This window comes from Oncorhynchus nerka, linkage group LG23 (assembly GCF_034236695.1).
Source record: "Oncorhynchus nerka isolate Pitt River linkage group LG23, Oner_Uvic_2.0, whole genome shotgun sequence".
In the NCBI taxonomy this organism is placed as follows: Eukaryota; Metazoa; Chordata; class Actinopteri; order Salmoniformes; family Salmonidae; genus Oncorhynchus; species Oncorhynchus nerka.
This window is the reverse complement of record NC_088418.1, coordinates 54,700,962-54,719,289: the sequence shown is the minus strand read 5'-3', so window position 1 is coordinate 54,719,289 and position 18,328 is coordinate 54,700,962. Positions and strand designations below refer to the sequence as shown.

The 18,328-nt window shown below is 42.6% G+C and overlaps 1 protein-coding gene across 2 annotated transcripts; it reads left to right on the top strand.

The window, feature by feature from the left end:
- Positions 1-1,370: 1,370 nt before the first annotated feature.
- On the top strand, positions 1,371-17,878 carry LOC115107068 (phenylalanine-4-hydroxylase-like). 2 transcript variants are annotated; one of them, XM_029630436.2, is made up of 13 exons: positions 1,371-1,537; positions 2,903-3,019; positions 11,423-11,606; positions 12,832-12,920; positions 13,509-13,576; positions 14,036-14,232; positions 14,331-14,466; positions 14,743-14,812; positions 15,107-15,163; positions 15,273-15,368; positions 16,225-16,358; positions 16,505-16,620; positions 17,055-17,878. In XM_029630436.2, the coding sequence occupies exons 1-13, from the start codon at positions 1,478-1,480 to the stop codon at positions 17,096-17,098; spliced, it is 1,368 nt and encodes a 455-aa protein (XP_029486296.1). In that variant the 5' UTR covers positions 1,371-1,477; the 3' UTR covers positions 17,099-17,878. The 2 variants fall into 2 exon arrangements, with proteins under 2 accessions (XP_029486296.1, XP_064864371.1); XM_065008299.1 differs by lacking the exons at positions 1,371-1,537; positions 2,903-3,019 and adding an exon at positions 3,031-3,051.
- Positions 17,879-18,328: the final 450 nt, after the last annotated feature.

The window sequence follows — 18,328 nt, the reverse complement described above, 5'->3', positions numbered from 1 at the left end:
ACGAGCAATTGTCTCCATCACCGTTAATGACGCAGTGAGTCGCCGATCTGATGTACAGTGTGAAGAACACATTGAGGAAGCAGACAGGCACATTAATGAGGTTTAATGACACCATTATTACAGCATTGACTATCTGTGCAGCTATGCAATGGAATCCAACAGCCAGTCATTGGTATAGGAGACAAGTGTGTAGTCACTGATATACAGTGAGATGACATATGTGCAGTCTGAAGAAATGAATGCTCTTACACAGAGTTCAAGTCGAGGTCAGACCCTCTCCTTGCATACATTTATCATCATGCCACTATCCATAATGACCATGAGTGGGTTGGGTGTGTTCTCATTGTTAATACCACATTGTTGAATTGTGTGGAGTAGGCCTATGCTATCAAATGCTTGTTTGTGGTCTATTTTAACAAGGAGAGGTAGGTAGGCCTACTTTTGTTGTAGAGAAATCTGGGTATATTATTGATGGGACTACATGTCTCGGCCTATTGCCTTACTGTGTTCGTTGAACACCAGCAGAAAGGATGGAGCTGTATGACAATTCATTTAAAGAGCTGCTTAACGTTTTAAATTAGAGTCATGTGAAATGTAAAATACTTACGGCTTATTCACCAGTTGACAGGTATGTTGCATGCGACACACAACATGCAGTATTCCTATACGGCTTAGTCCTATAAGACACTCAGGATCAAACCGTGTTTATTTTGAAAAGTAATTTACAACTCTCTGTTTGTTTTTATGGAGGGACGTCATGTAGGCAGGCCGCTGAAGTGGCGCTGTATTGAACATCAGCTACAACCTGTTTTGACCGGTTGTTCGGCGCCACCTTGTGACTTTTAGGAGCACCATCACACCACTGGATGCTGGTAAGAGGGGCCATGCAAGCAGAACCGACCCCGAAACATTCATAACACAAGATACCTACAAAAAAATAAATGCAATGAACTTTTGATCGATACAAGTTACTGTCATAACATAGCCTTATGTGAGTAGCAGCTATTCGACTTTATGGATTTTCGGGTCATTATAGTGGTCTAATGGCTCATCATGAGCATGCATCACAGTATAGGCGTGCATTGACCATCCTCTTCATCATTATAACTAAGTCATATGTATCTGTTACATCACAGGAAAGTCCTACTGAGTGGGTGGAGGCTTGGCAGGTAGTGATGGTTATGAAACGTTGATTCGGAACATTTACCCAGCCACATCTACCCCAGCGCTAGACAATAAGAACCAGATGTGCCAATATAGAAAAGAACCAGATGTTATGAAACTGCTTTATTGGCACTTCATGGCTCCATAGGCCTCTGTTCCTCACGTGACAGGGATACAAATCACAACGGGGGGTGGTGTCACGTGGGCCTACATGAACGGCTGAAGTTCAACTGGAGTTGCTCAAACAAATTCGACCAAAGCACACACATTCAGCATCGGTAGTTTCATACCTGCGCAACGAGAAGACTGGAGGATGGACAAGGCATACAAAAAAATTAACGGGGACTATCCCACACCTGAAAATGGCAAAGAGGTAAGCAATATTAAACATCAAATCTAGTGTGAACAATAATATTAAATGTTTAATGAATAATATACATTTATGAAGTTGTTTTTCACTAATAATGTAATGGTGATGACAATTTATGTTACAATGTTAAATGAGTAATATACATTCATAAACTCCTTGGCTTATAATACTAGATGGTGATAATTGATGGTTTTATGATTCTATTTATTTAATATAGCCATATCATTATTATTGTGCATTAAAGTCCATGTCACGAGATAGTGAAGGGAACAGGTATACTTGGCATGAGACAGACCCCCTGTAAAACGTGCTATTGTAAAAAATCACAGTGTCATTTTGTGAAACGGCTATTAGAGCGTTGTTCATTGTCCAGCTACTGTATGTTGTTCACTGTGGCTGGAATGTTCTAGTCCGCAGAATGGCAACACCGACTAGACTGTTGTCTAGTAATTGTGAATAATGTTAAAGGTCACTGACTATGAATCCATGCAGGTTGCGGTAATAAATATGTTTTTTTTTTTACTTTTTAAATCTGATCTAGAAAAGGGGTGCACAGTTTAACACCGGCTTTTGCTTGAGAAGTAATGATAAAACGTTTAGTGTTTGTTAATTCATCACAATAACGGACTGTGGAGATTCTAAATGGATAGAATCCCAATAAACAGTGAAGTTCGGGGAATTGTGGACGTCAAGGTATTTGTGCTGAGTAGAGATAAATAGTCGATTTGGATGAGAAGGTGTCAGGGGTCATTACTAAAAAAGGTCAGAGGGGAAAGGTTAAAGGTGTGAAAGCTTTGTGCTTTAAGAGGTAAGTTCTTTAGAATATGCTAAATAACCTGGGTTCTATAACCACAGCCCACACACAAACACATGCACGAAACATGATTTTTCATTGTGAGTGATACATTGGAGTAAATGCAATGGAATAAATTAACACAATCCTAATGATATAATGCATATCTGTTCAACTGTTTGATCTACCTGGGTTGCTATCAGGTTTGTGGGTCAGATTGTGGAGGCTCAGTCATTAGGGAGTGGGCGACATGCGTTTGCAGTTTGGTGAGAGGGCATAAAGAGAGAGAGTGAAAGAGTGAGAGGGCATAAAGAGAGAGAAATAGCTGTGTAGTTTAGGTAATGCCAAGGGTCACCACGCTACAGAAGGTTCACTTTTGGGGAGCATAGCCATGTCAATCACTCTACTCAGCTTCATAAACAACCCCCCCCAGGCCAGTGATATATCCACAGTACATACCTATGTAGATGAGAATGTAATCCACAGCCCACCACATTCAATGCCCCCTGGAATGTGTGCAGTGGTAAGATCCAGTGGTCATAGGCCAAATTGCTGTGAATCTTGTCTTTTTGCAGAGGAGAGGCTCCATGTACCTGGAGGAAGAGACCAGCGCCAAGGCGGGGGTGCTGTCCTGCTTCTTCTCCCTGAAGGAGGAGGTTGGGGCGCTGGCCAAAGCCCTCAGACTGTTTGAAGTAAACCACTCAACATAACCGTGAATATGAATGTACACAGTGCAAACAAACAATCTTACATGTGCAGTAATGTACTGTAGTCACACACATGCAAAGTAATGTTCAATCTTTATTCTGAAATGCTCTGATGTGTTTGTCCAATGAGTCACTGGTCAAGGACAAATAAGAAGCCTGTTAGGAGTGCCAAAAACCTGAAAAGCTGCAAAAGCTGTATAAGCTGAAAGCAGTATTAGCTGAAATAGCTGTGAAAGCTGAAAGCGGTATTAGCTGAACTAGCTGTGAAAGCTGAAAGCAGTATTAGCTGAAATAGCTGTGAAAGCTGAAAGCAGTATTAGCTGAAATAGCTGTGAAAGCTGTAGGTGAGAAAGAGAGAGGTGGGTATGAGGCTATTGAACAGTACGAACACAACAACAGGCTATAAGCAAACAAAGTAAACGATCAGGTGTTTTTATCCATTTCATACCATGCGTGCCAAATATGAATAAAACAGATGGAAAAAGACTCATCCAAATGATGTACAGCATCTTCAGAGAGTCAACTCCACAGCTGTGTTCTGGACCAGGAAAACTGCTTAGTCACTCCTTCAGGAGGACAGTTATTTCTACATTATAGTCATTTAGCAGACACTCTTATCCAGAGCATCTTACAGTAGCGAGGGAATACATTTAAAAAAAATATTGGTCCCCTGCAGGAATCGAACCCACAACCCTGACGTTGCAAGCGTCATCTCTACCAATGAGCTACACGGGACCATTTATCGCTAGCAACCTTAGGGAGGTAACGATCACGCCCATAAAAAGCAGAGCGACTCTAGAAGATCAGACAGTTTACGAGCTGCCATTTGTCAGTCCGAGGGACCACTTTAAAGAGACAGCCAGGGCTTCACACTGAGTTAGCCAGACCTTCCCTCGTTTCCCTTCTCTCCTCCCATGTAAGAATTTACAAGGTACGCAACCAAACGCGCTTCATCAGACAGCGTGTTTCCAGTTAGCTCCAGATGTTCGAGGTTAGTGACCATCCTCCTACATCCGGGTACCTGCCCTAGTGAAGGACCCGTGTCTGGCTGAATACAGTACATAGTTCCCCCCAGTAGGAGTATATCCTACCGTAGGGCCTGCTGTGTTTTAATGTGTACAGCTCTGTGTCCAATTGGAACAGGCTCTCTCATACAAATAGACCAGCTTGTTCAATCTCCACGCAGGCTCCTGCAACAGAGGCCAAGGTAATGGAAAATAATGCTCCACCATTGGATACTACCAGTAAATGCACTGTATGGTAACTACTGCACCCCCATGAAGTATGAATACTGGACATTTCCCTGGGGCAGAATTTACATGAACATTTAACTAGCCAAATGTTAGTGGAGAGTTTCCAGCAGGGTGTGAAGGAGTTGGAGGACTACCCCAAGGTTTTTACATAATGTATCATTAAGGTCCCAGGCTTTAGGTTGGTGCAGTAGGTTCCCCCTACCTCTGGGCAAAAAGTAGTGTCACTCAACATTGTTTCTACGTTATTTCAGAATCAAAATAATACCATTGCATCCCTATGGATAGCTGTCATAACACGTACAGTGGGGCAAAAAAGTATTTAGTCAGCCACCAATTGTGCAAGTTCTCCCACCTAAAAAGATGAGAGAGGCCTGTCATTTTCATCATAGGTACACTTCAACTACGACAGACAAAATGAGAAAATAAAATCCAGAAAATCACATTGTAGGATTTTTTTATGAATTTATTTGCAAATTATGGTGGAAAATAAGTATTTGGTCAACTACAAACAAGCAAGATTTCTGGCTCTCACAGACCTGTAACTTCTTCTTTAAGAGGCTCCTCTGTCCTCCACTCGTTACCTGTATTAATGGCACCTGTTTGAACTTGTTATCAGTATAAAAGACACCTGTCCACAACCTCAAACAGTCACACTCCAAACTCTACTATGGCCAAGACCAAAAAGCTGTCAAAGGACCCCAGAAACAAAATTGTAGACCTGCACCAGGCTGGGAAGACTGAATCTGCAATAGGTAAGCAGCTTGGTTTGAAGAAATCAACTGTGGGAGCAATTATTAGGAAATGGAAGACATACTGATAATCTCCCTCGATCTGGGGCTCCACGCAAGATCTCACCCCGTGGGGTTAAAATGATCACAAGAACGGTGAGTAAAAATCCCAGAACCACACGGGGGGACCTAGTGAATGACCTGCAGAGAGCTGGGACCAAAGTAACAAAGCCTACCATCAGTAACACACTACGCCGCCAGGGACTCAAATCCTGCAGTGCCAGACATGTCCCCCTGCTTAAGCCAGTACATGTCCAGGCCCGTCTGAAGTTTGCTAGAGAGCATTTGGATGATCCAGAAGAAGATTGGGAAAATGTCATATGGTCAGATGAAACCAAAATATAACTTTTTGGTAAAAACTCAACTCGTCGTGTTTGGAGGACTGTGAAGCATGGGGGTGGAAACATCTTGCTTTGGGGCTGTTTTTCTGCAAAGGGACCAGGACGACTGATCCGTGTAAAGGAAAGAATGAATGGGGCCATGTATCGTGAGATTTTGAGTGAAAACGTCCTTCCATCCGCAAGGGCATTGAAGATTAAACGTGGCTGGGTCTTTCAGCATGACAATGATCCCAAACACACCACCCGGGCAACGAAGGAGTGGCTTCGTAAGAAGCATTTCAAGGTCCTGGAGTGGCCTAGCCAGTCTCCAGATCTCAACCCCATAGAAAATCTTTGGAGGGAGTTGAAAATCTGTGTTGCCAAGGCAACAGCCCCAAAACATCACTGCTCTTGAGGAGATCTGCATGGAGGAATGGGCCAAAATACCAGCAACAGTGTGTGAAAACCTTGTGAAGACTTACAGAAAACGTTTGACCTCTGTCATTACCAACAAAGGGTATATAACTAAGTATTGAGAAAAAACTTTTGTTATTGACCAAATACTTATTTTCCACCATAATTTGCAAATAAATTCATTAAAAATCCTACAATGTGATTTTATGGATTTTCTTTCTCATTTTGTCTGTCATAGTTGAAGTATACCTATGATGAAAATTACAGGCCTCTCTCATCTTTTTAAGTGGGAGAACTTGCACAATTGGTGGCTGACTAAATACTTTTTTGCCCCACTGTACATGTTGAACATTTTTGCATCATTTTAACCCAAGACCTTTCAACCAGAGTTCAAGGTTTGGTTTATTTGAAATATTTTGAGTTTGTTGACAACTCAATCAAATATTAACCCAAATGTGGGTGTTGATCTGACGTCTTTGTCCAATGTGTTGGTTGCCCAATGTACAGTGCCTTGCGAAAGTATTCGGCCCCCTTGAACTTTGCGAGCTTTTGCCACATTTCAGGCTTCAAACATAAATATATAAAACTGTATTTTTTTGTGAAGAATCAACAAGTGGGACACAATCATGAAGTGGAACGACATTTATTGAATAATTCAAACTTTTTTAACAAATCAAAAACTGAAAAATTGGGCGTGCAAAATTATTCAGCCCCCTTAAGTTAATACTTTGTAGCGCCACATTTTGCTGCGATTACAGCTGTAAGTCGCTTGGGGTATGTCTCTATCAGTTTTGCACACCGAGAGACTGAATTTTTTTCCCATTCTTCCTTGCAAAACAGCTCGAAAAAAATACAGTTTTATATCTTTATGTTTGAAGCCTGAAATGTGGCAAAAGGTCGCAAAGTTCAAGGGGGCCGAATACTTTCGCAAGGCACTGTATCAGTAGCCAACGTTCTTAATGTAGGTTACTGAATTTAGAGTTGAGGGGATGTAAGCCCGACAGTGTAGATTTACGGCTCTATGGTAACTGTTAATGTGATGACATCTTTATCTTAGATATCTACGGGAGCAGCTGTGTACACAATCGTTCCAGGCCGCTCTTTCATCCACGATGCAGGCTGAGGTTTCTGTTTTTGAAATAGCCAAACAGACCGGAAGACTCCCATCAGACCCCAATATGGTCACCAGTTATGGCTACTGCGTTCATTTAACCATGTTGTGTTGTTGCCACCAGCAACAGTTGACCCTGCACCAAGGTACATTCTTTAAAAAAAATGTTGTGTTGACTGAAGTAACTATGTACTTCGTAGCACGCAGTCAGGACTGTTTGGCAGCACATTCATTGTTTAACCTTCGACGATGAAGTGCTATCGAAGTTTGATGTCCTAGTCGTCGAAACAGAATTGGATTGTCTTGTGCCTCACTTGTAGGGGAGAGCGGGGTACGTTGAGTCAAAATGAATAATCTGACCACATATTTAGGAAGAGGTCATCATTTCATGGAGTCTGTGAAGGAACAAACCACATTGAAAAAGTGGCAAGTAAGTTAGGTCCAAAAAAACAGAACAAAAGTCATTCATTTAATGTGTTACTATGTTTCATGATGCTTGTATCTAAACCAAAGTAGATGGTTTTATACATCAGTTGGGGTCTCTATAAGCTTCATATGACATCCTAAACCTAGCTTGAAAGATCTTCCTTGTAGCTATGTTGGCTAATATAGTCAAAATATTTGCCTTGGAGTAAGTTGAGAAAATGGACATGGGGTAAGAAGAGCCAATGGTTACCATACTCCATACAAATGATTCATTTTGGTCCGTTTTATGCATAATATGCCTGCAATGTGTCATGCATATGAACTCAAGATATAGCATTTGTATTGTTACAGAGCAGACATCCTCATGTCCCGTGTATACAAATGTAAAGCAATCAGGGGGTCTAGCCCCCCTGAGGTTCTTGAGAGAGCAGCCAACAGAGTGAGAGTGGGGAAGAAGTCCATTTAATCAGCAGAAATGGATGAAGAAAATAGACTGAATTCCACTGAAGAGGTACATTGACAAGAAAAGAAAACTAACATGTACCTTTGTGAAAGAGAGGCGATGACAGAGTAGCAGAGGAACACGAGGTCTTATCTGATGACATGGAGGCTGAGCTTGCAGACCCGTTTCATGGGCTTAGTAGCCTCAAAAGAACTTTCCCATGAATTGGTACATGGAAACAACATCTCTGTCCCAGACAACTGGTCAAGAAATGGAAGGGTTAGTGATATTGAACAGAGAGATCTATATCTGAATGTAGGCATACAGTTAAATATACAATATACCACATCCCCATTCCATGAATTCAACATTGACCTTCCATCCCCATCACCCACTGTCACAGGACACTGTCACTCAACTTAGCCTGTTCCTATTCTCAAATTAAATCAAATCAAATGTATTTATATAGCCCTTCGTACATCAACTGATATCTCAAAGTGCTGTACAGAAACCCAGCCTAAAACCCCAAACAGCAAGCAATGCAGGTGTAGAAGCACGGTGGCTAGGAAAAACGGTCCCCCTGTCCCAATTCTCAATTTACATGGGGTAAGTTGTGCCAAGAGACCGCTTTTATGGGGGGCAAGCTATGTTTTCAAAACTGTTATGAATTCTGATTATTTCCAGGGATACACACCATCCTGAAATATGTAGATATCTTTGTTAGAAAGAATACTATATTTCCCTTGATGTCCTGATGCTGAATGTAAATAATGGCTCAATTTACCCCACTCTCCACTACAGATTTACCCCACTCTCCACTACAGATTTACCCCACTCTCCACTACAGATTTACCCCACTCTCCACTACAGATTTACCCCACTCTCCACTACAGATTTACCCCACTCTCCACTACAGATTTACCCCACTCTCCACTACAGATTTACCCCACTCTCCACTACAGATTTACCCCACTCTCCACTACAGATTTTTTTAAATGGAGTAAAACACAAAGTACAACAAAAACTCTTAATGCGTGTTTGTGGAGATGTGTGAGATCAATAATTATCTTCCACGTGCTGTACTCCAAATGCAGTTGTAAACATGAGAAGCTCCTCTGGACCTATGAGCTCTCATTCCCCAGATCCACCCCCTACTCCACCCCCATCTCCCTGTAAAACCCCAAACCTCCCCACCATCAGACCCAGTTTTAGTCCAATCACATCCCAGCATCCACACCCTCCTTTTCCATAAAAATAGGCCACGTTACCCTTAAAACCATCAACACGGCCCTCCCTCTCCCCAGGACTGACCAGACTCCACTGTACTCAGCAACACCAGTTGGCACCCCCCCTGTAGGGCACCTCTCAGTCATCAGTGGGAAGACATGGCTTTATTCATGTATGCGGAGTGAAACATCGAAGGCATCCAAGTAGAAACCATGATCATTTGAATGTGAGAACCTGAAAATGACAGCTCAAGTAGGACGGACTGAATGCAAAGGAAACGTTTACATTGGCTCCATATATCCACATCACCAGCTGCATAACCAGCATCATTCATACCCATGTACATTTACAGGATTAATTTGGAGTCAAGAAGTCCTCTTATGCAGTTCCAGTCCCCAGCTACAGTAACTCCCTGTTTATCCCTCTGAAACTCCAGCCCATGTGATGTGGGTTGGATGTCATGTCAGGAGTCAATTCCTAGCATCAGTGAGCTTGTTATGACCGGACCAAGGCCTTAGCCCAGCCAGGGCACGGGTAGTGTTAATGCCACTCACGCAAGGCCTTGTGGTAGACATTTATTCCACTTCAAAAGTCACCAGGAGCATAGGGACATCCCTAGGAAGTACACAAATTTACATTTACATTTAAGTCATTTAGCAGACGCTCTTATCCAGAGCCGCCGGGGCACCGGCTATTGCCGTGGGTGGTCCTTCAATCTTTCCCCCGCTGGGGGACTTGCTTAGGATCGCTGCCTCGTAGTGTTTACTACCCGGGCTCCCGAGGGTGAGAGCGGTGGTAGATCCAAATGGCCCATATAGGCCCTGGGTCCATATAAACTGGGAGGGCATATTTCCCTGTAAGATTAATATTAGGGGGTTCTTGGGGGTGGGAAATGGATTTTCGTTATTTATTTATCTATTTTGAGGGTGGGGGCTCGGATGGTTGAGGGGCAGGTCTTGGGGAACTGTGGGGTGGGGGGGGGGATCTTGGAGGGCTGGCAGTCTGAAGCTTAGGCCGGTAGCTGTTGGGTCGCTGGTTCAGGACCCCGTTTTTTGACCTTGTGGGAGATCTGTCAACGTGCCCTTGAGCAGGGCGTTGACCCTGGTTGCTTCTGTGTGTCGCTCTGGATGGGGGTCTGTTAGATAACTGTCTGCTAGATAACTAATGTGATGTAGTTGTTGAGCGGTTTCACTGCAAGTATATTGTATGTTTTTTTATGTTTTTTAAATAAAAAAATAAATAAAGATGAATACTAGAATAACACTGCAGTACTGATCTCCTGTCAACAACAAAGGAAACACTAAACTAACTGCCTAAACTAAAACACACAGACAGAGACCTTACAAACAGGGCAAACAAACTCACTGACACCACAAGGAGTCAATAACGGCACATCAGATGTAAAGTATGCAGAGCGATGCTAGGCCAGCCATGGGGGAGGGGGGGGCGTTGTTATGTAACTAAGTGCTGTTGTATGTTGAAACAACAGCAGATCCATATGGTTTCCATAGAGCCCAAGTCTGGAGAATGGGATCCAGATGGAAATGGAGAGTGGGGGAGGGGGGGGGGGGACGAGAGTGAGGGGGGAAGAGAGAGGAGAGTGAGGGGGAATGGGACTGTGTGCCACCTGACCCCGCCTCTCTACTGGGCCTATGGCAGTCAGAGATGGTTCTACTCCCTCTCTGCTCCCCACAGTTACAAAACCAAACCAAATGTTTTAAATAATTAACCATTATAGATTTGCATGTTTCTCCGGATGGGCCAAAAACTACAATTGATATTGAGATGTACAGTTGATATTGAAATGCATAGATATGTATATGCACACATCGAATCCCATCCAAAATGAACATAATCTGGAAAATATTCTCTGGTGTTAAGTGGCAATTTTATAGAAATGCAAAAAGTAGACCGAATGAGTTCAAAGATGTGACGGCATTGATAAAAATGCTGCATGTTGTTGTGCAAGCCCTTTCAATGATACCACAGCCCACGTCCTGGCTCTAGTCGGTTCTATAACATCCAGCCCACAGTGCATTAGCTGGATGATTGTTTTGTGCTGTGCTGTCCTGTCCTAAGGGCATGGTCGACTCCACAAAGCTTGTCAAATGACCACCGTTTGGATGTGCACTTGGCGCCCTCTAGCGGTATGCTAAGCCCACTTACAGTATTTCTAGTGCTTGGATCGTCATGAGTTGAATCACAGGTTTATAAAGTAGTTTTTCAAAAACTTTTATTGCCAATAATATTTCAGTAACCCAATAATGCTTTTAAGGTTAAAGATACAAAAACACAAAAACAAAATAAATAAAGTGATGTACTACAACTAATAGCAGGATTGAACCACCCAGCTGTCACACAGGATTTACAGAGCTACATGGCTTCTCCTCTGTCTCTGACTCAACAGGAGAAGGGCATCAACCTGATGCACATCGAGTCTCGCCCGTCACGACTGAACAACCAGGAGTTTGAGTTCTTCATCAGCGTGGACACCAGCTACTCCAAGTCCCTGGACGAGGTCATCGATGGCCTGCGCACCGAGATCAGTGGCCACGTGCACGAGCTCTCACGCAACAAACAGAAGGACACAGGTGTGTGTATCAGCGTTGGAGTTAATTCCAATCCTCGTCAACACGCTTCAATTAGGAAAATTTGGAATTGGAATACAGAATTACTCTTTGAATTGACTAGAGTTTAAATGGAATTCACCCTAATCCTGGTGTGTATGTGTGTGTGTAAATATAAGTATATTATCAATTAATAATCAATCTAGATATGCATATAACATATTACAAACCATGACTGAAAGTATTAAAATCATGACTATTAAATCATTATTTTAAGTGTACTTAACAATAATTATGTGATGATATATTTGTGTCTAGGTGGGAGAAGGGGGAAGTAGACAAAGCCTGTGTGTGTGTGTCATATGATCTGAACTTTGGGTGGCGCTTTAGCAGGCCACCAGCCAGACTGTCTAATGAGGCCATGAGCGTCGCCGCGGAGACGGATGGCCTGTCCCTCACATCCAGCCTCCTTTATTAGTTGTTTCCACAATGACATTAGTTTAGTTACTGGGTACCAACTGGCCTGGCTGCAAACAGAGGAGCCCAGTGTCACCGACTGTCACAGAACAGACTGTCTCTATCACAGACCCAGAGGAGGGAAACCCTAACAGGGCCATCGCTCATCCCGGACAGACAGACAGGCGGAGATAGACAGGGCCACCACCAAGCCAGCAGCCCTTGTACTCAGCCCCCTCTGTCTAGCCCTATGGTCTACTGGACAGGGCGACAGGTTAATGTGTCATTGGGGGATATTAGAGATATTTATGGTCTGAGATGGAGACAGGCTGTTTTGAGAGGAGTCTGGTGGGATCCCATTGTTCCCCTAGCCTCAGGCTGGACCACACGGCCTCGATTTAGATTAATGGTTGATGTCCAGTACTTCTAACTGTCATAAATGAGCCAATGGGTGACCTCCTCTGCTGCTCTGTTCACTGTCAACATGGTTACTGGATAGTGTTCTATCCCAATACAAAGCACCCTGCAGGCAAAACCCCCACAAAGCCATCCACATCAATATTCATTTGGGCTCCACTTGTTTCAATCAATTTACATTTTGGAATTGGACATTGAACACAAGGCAGATATACTACAGACAATTGTAAATATTACTAAATTGTAGTTTTCTACATCTCAAGAAGTTATGCACCATTGTTTTGACTGGTTTTACTCTGGTCTGTTTTGGCCATGTATATATCTATTTGTCATATTCACCTGAACTGGGTAATGAGGAGATTCCCCCGTCCCACAGTTCCATGGTTCCCCAATGACATCCAGGACTTGGATCGCTTTGCCAACCAGATTCTGAGCTACGGATCTGAGCTGGATTCTGATCACCCTGTAAGGATCAAACATTTATTACTGTCTGTTTACATCCGACACACTGTGTACTGGGTGTCTGCTTTGTATTGTATGTGTGTCTGCATTGTTGGGAAGGGCCCGTAAGTTAACATTTCACTGTTAGTCCACACCTGTTGTTATACGAAGCATGTGACGATTACGATTTAATTTGATTTATGTGGGTGTGTGTACTTGCGTAGGTACGTGTGTGTATACATGTGCACCCACACGTGTGTTTTATGAAAGATTCAAATCGCGATGACAGTCCCCACTCTGTTATCTATTCTAATAGAAACTCTCTAGGGCCCCAAATTGATGTCATTGCTTTAATTGAGCCCCTATAATTATAGGTAATTGCTCCCTTTTGCCAATGCCTATAAAGTGAAATGTATTCCTCATGAGCAGCATACATTCTACAAAGGCCTCATTTGAATATGTGTTTCCAGCCAGGGCTCTCAGCAGAGTGGGAGAGTATGATGCTGCCAACGTGTCCAAGTAGTCCTAGCTGAGGATTTACACACTATATACAGGGCCAGGCAGTGATCATAAATAAGATCTAACACTGATTACTTCTGTCTTTCACTCCAGGGCTTCACAGATCCAGTGTACAGAACCAGGAGGAAGGAGTTTGCCGACATTGCCTACAACTACAGACAGTAACTATCAATCCAGAATAGAACATTTTTTCTCTTTTACACAACAGCAGAGGTGGAGAGCTTCTAGAACCTACTAGAAGTGATCTATGGCTCTCTCCTCCAGCCTCATTTCATTCCCCGCTTTGCCTTTTACTGAAAATTACCACAAACAAAAGGGGACAAATTACAGAGGGGACAGTGGTGGATTTGAAGCCTCTAGCTTTGTTCGCATAATTGAGACTTCATTATTCCCAGGAACTACAAAGAGCGCCAGCCCCAATGAAAACGCCCTCACAGGACGCTCACATTTACATGGCAGTGGTACCTTGGCAGAATAATGAAGTGAATCCACTAACTGATCCCCCCCCCACCCATCTATCCTCCTAGTCCTCCCTCAACATATAGGGACTGTGTATGTCTGTGTATATAAGAACATATTGTACACAGGTGTGTTAACAACTGTGTGTCTCTCTGTTTCAGTGGCCAGGTCATTCCCAAGGTGGAGTACACAGCGGAGGAGAAGGCCACATGGAGCACAGTGTTCAATGAGCTGAAGACTCTGTACCCCACACACGCCTGCCGCGAGCACAACCGTGTGTTCCCCCTGCTGGAGCAGTACTGCGGCTACAGGCAGGACAACATCCCCCAGCTGGAGGACATCTCACGCTACCTGCAGTGTAAAGACAACCGATCGTGCCTAAGTGCCCCACTTCCTCTGCTTCTATCAGCGTCCCACATACACTGACATGGTACCCTCCCCTCCTCTCTGTTTTAGCATGCACAGGTTTTCGGCTGCGCCCCGTGGCTGGCCTGCTCTCCTCTCGGGATTTCCTGGCTGGTCTGGCCTTCCGAGTCTTCCACTCTACACAGTACATTCGTCACCAATCCAAGCCCATGTACACACCTGAGCCGTGAGTGTCACCCTCATCATTTTAAGGAGAAAAAACATAAATTACTCGCTCGTTCGCCATGGTATGTTTTAGAGACCGTCCGATTTCAGTCATTTCCTACACGTAGAATCGGTTTGTACTCAGTTTGCAAATTACAGCCGGCACCCTGTTAAGTACTTTCGGCCGGCAAATGCCACCGGTGTGTCCATGCCTTTATAGATGTGTCACATCCCACCTTGGGACCAGTTGTACATAGTTGAATATGTTCTACAGTCATTGACTTACATCTCTCCACAGGGATATCTGCCATGAACTCCTGGGCCATGTTCCTCTGTTTGCTGACCCCACCTTTGCCCAATTCTCACAGGTAAAGAACACAAGAGGAGATGAACGTTCTTTATCCACTGCTGGTATCATAACTTAAGAGAACTATCCATTGTTGGCGTGAAAAAGGGCACCATTTTAAAGATCAGCTTCAAACACAGTCATGCTAGGTCATAATGTTGAGGTTTGAGGAGAATGCCGTGCAACTGTACTGAATGTGCCAGTCTATCTCTAATATTGGTTTTGCTCCTGTAGAACGCTTTCATCTGTGTTACAGTACAATATCCTGATGCAAATATAGACAATAGCTTGATTTATTTGATGCTGTTCTGAACAGGAAATCGGTCTGGCTTCCCTGGGTGCCCCCGACGAGTACATTGAGAGGCTTGCTACTGTAAGTATGTCAGACGTCTCACAACATCAACTACAGCCGACTCCTGATACCAGGGGAATACAAAACAACTTTGAATATGTGACGAGCCCTTGTGTGTGTCTGTCCACAGGTCTATTGGTTCACAGTGGAGTTTGGCCTCTGCAAGCAGGGCTCTGAGATCAAGGCCTATGGAGCCGGGCTTCTCTCATCATTTGGAGAGCTGCAGGTATTTACATTACATTTACAGCTTCCAAAGCGACTTACAATGATAAATGGATGCTAGAAGCAGCCACAGTGTAACAATTAATTTAGCATAGTGGCTATTTTTTACGAGGGTGTCTTTCATGACCTGTTTAATGCCCACGTGCGCAGGCCTCCTTCCTGCAGTTTTAATATAGACATATCCATATGATGTAGCCCAGTGGGCTGCCAGAGAGCAGCATCGCATTAGTGGAAACAAAGACTGTTCTCAGGGCAGACCTGGTTGTAGCTAGATATGTTCGAGTCACGTTGGGGACAGTTTTAGCATTTTAACTAACCCTAATCTTAACCTAATTTTCCAAACCTGACAGGTAAATTCTCCTAACCTGCTACGAAAAGTAACTTCTACTAGTCAAAACCGTCAGACCTGCCCTGATACCAATCTTGGTTTCCACTAATGCGACACAGCTGTCAATCAGTTTGTTAGTGGTCCACCCAGGGCTCAGGCTAAATGTGTCACTGGGGGAAACTGGTGAGGAGTGGGTTAGTGGTTCACTGGAGAAGTAGGGGGCAGAGACAGAATTCATATCTTAAGTCACTAGTTACATCAGACGTTGTCATCAGAGGATGAGCAGTTAGCTGAGACATATCACAGTAGGACGCCATTCACACTGCACTTCCTGTTTACTGCTACCGAGGCTCACGGGGCACAGAATATCATTGAGAAATTGCACACTGCTTGTGGTCCGTGACCTCAAAACACCAAGAGAGGACTTGGATTCTGCTCATTGTAGATTGATTCATGACAGTGGTACATCTCCCATAAGTGGGGATTGTCAAACTCTGGAATAACATTTGACTGTTTTGAATTGGTTTTACAGTACTGTTTGACAGACAAGCCCAAGATTCAACCATTTGACCCTGCAAAGACCAGCCTCCAGAAGTACCCAATCACTGAGTTCCAGCCCATTTACTTTGTTGCAGAGAGCTTTGACGACGCTAAAGAGAGAGTCAGGTAATATTTAACATCTGTACAATATTAAACGTTTATTATGTCATATTCATTCACTGTAATTGCTTCGGAACTCTCTGGATCTTTATATCGTAATATATACGTTTACATTTTCAATTGAAAGTCCTATGTTATGACTCTTTATACAGGAAATTTGCCGACACCATCCCCAGGCCTTTCTCAGTGCGCTACAATGCGTACACCCAAAGCATTGAAGTCTTGGATAACACCCAGCAGCTGAGAAACCTGGCTGACAACATCAGTGGTGTGTGACATTTCTATGGAGTCCTCATAAAACGAACTTCTCAATAACCCCTTATGCAAATACAAACATCAAGTACTATTAGAAATTGATTCAAATGAGCTTTTCTACCAATTGTAATTTATATATACTGTATGTAATATATGCTATTTAGCATAGACTTTTATCCAAAGCGGCTTACAGTCATACATTTGACATACGGGTGGTCCTGGGAATTAAACCGAGTACTCTGGCATTGCAAGCACCATGCTCTACCAACTGAGCTACAGAAGACCACACTAGGATTTATTTTTGTCTTGCCTTTTACAAATTGAAAACATAGTTTAATTGAATTAAAGACAATATCTGTATGGATGTCCAACTCCTACTGGAATTGAATGTTTCTTCATCTTCTAGACATGAACTACCTAATTTGATCATGTTGCTTTTGTTTTTAGGGGAAATTGGGATCTTGTGCAATGCCCTGCGGAAGATGGAGTAAGGAGACCAACTTCAATACTGATGTGCGCAATGATAGAATCTCAATGTATTTCATTAATCTTGTAGATTTCCATTATACTCTTTCCACTTATAATCTGTGTGCTTGTCCATTATAACATCTACTGCATTCTGCTTCATCTTTAAATAAATGATTCATAAATACCTACTGCAACCCAGACGCTAGTCATTTTAAGTAGAACATTTTAATTGTAGTAGTCATTATTAGAGTAGCACTCTCTCAGTGAATCACACAGAGGCATACTACTAGCCAATGAAAATGGCACATCGGAAAATTAGTCAATCATTGAAAATACAAAGTTACATAAAACAAGTATTAACTTTAAAATAAGTATTATTTTATCATAAATGTTTCAGTGTGTTCTATAATTCCAACACCGCCATTACTGTGTTGATAGGTTAACCGATGTAACTTTCTGTAACGAGCTGAGACGGATTACATTGGAATAGTGCTGTTCCAGGACTATTAGCTCAGGCTTTGACGATGATCTAATTCGTACTTAAGTATTCTATCTATAGTGGTTAAATGGCAAACATAAATCTTTGCATTATGCTATAAATAGCTAGGCCTATATAACACAATAACGAAATACAATGTGTATGTCCAGCATGTTATTAGAGAATGTGTTTGATTATATCCTGAATTCTGATGAATCCAAATGATTGACTGTTTTTCCATTCTTTACTGTCACATTTGTTCGTATAATATGCATGAACATGTGTTATTATTAACTTGCCAAATAAATGTGTGCTAAAAAAGGTTCTTTCAGATCAATTCTCAAAATAATTATTGTTATTATTATATATGTTGTATTATAATTAGGCTGTAATTGGTTGTGAGAACATAAGTGCGTTTCAGCACCTTGGAGAGCATCCCAAGTCAGGGGAAAATAAATGTTTTGCACAGTGACCTGTTGCATCTGTTACAAATCAATGGAAATACAAATATATAGCCTAGGATAAATGTAGGTAAAACTCAATATTCATAATCTTATTTTGTAGGCTACAAAACGTTTTATTTCTCAATATATTAGGCCTATACGTGCTTTCATCGGCAATTTTTTATTCCATTAAAAGGTTATGACGCATAACACCTAAAACTCAGACGTGTGCATTTGCATAACTCATTTCCATAAATAATTATGTGAGCACTGGGATATAAACCTGTCTCTCTGCTGATGGCACAGATTCAAAAACCGCTGTGCCTCGGCGA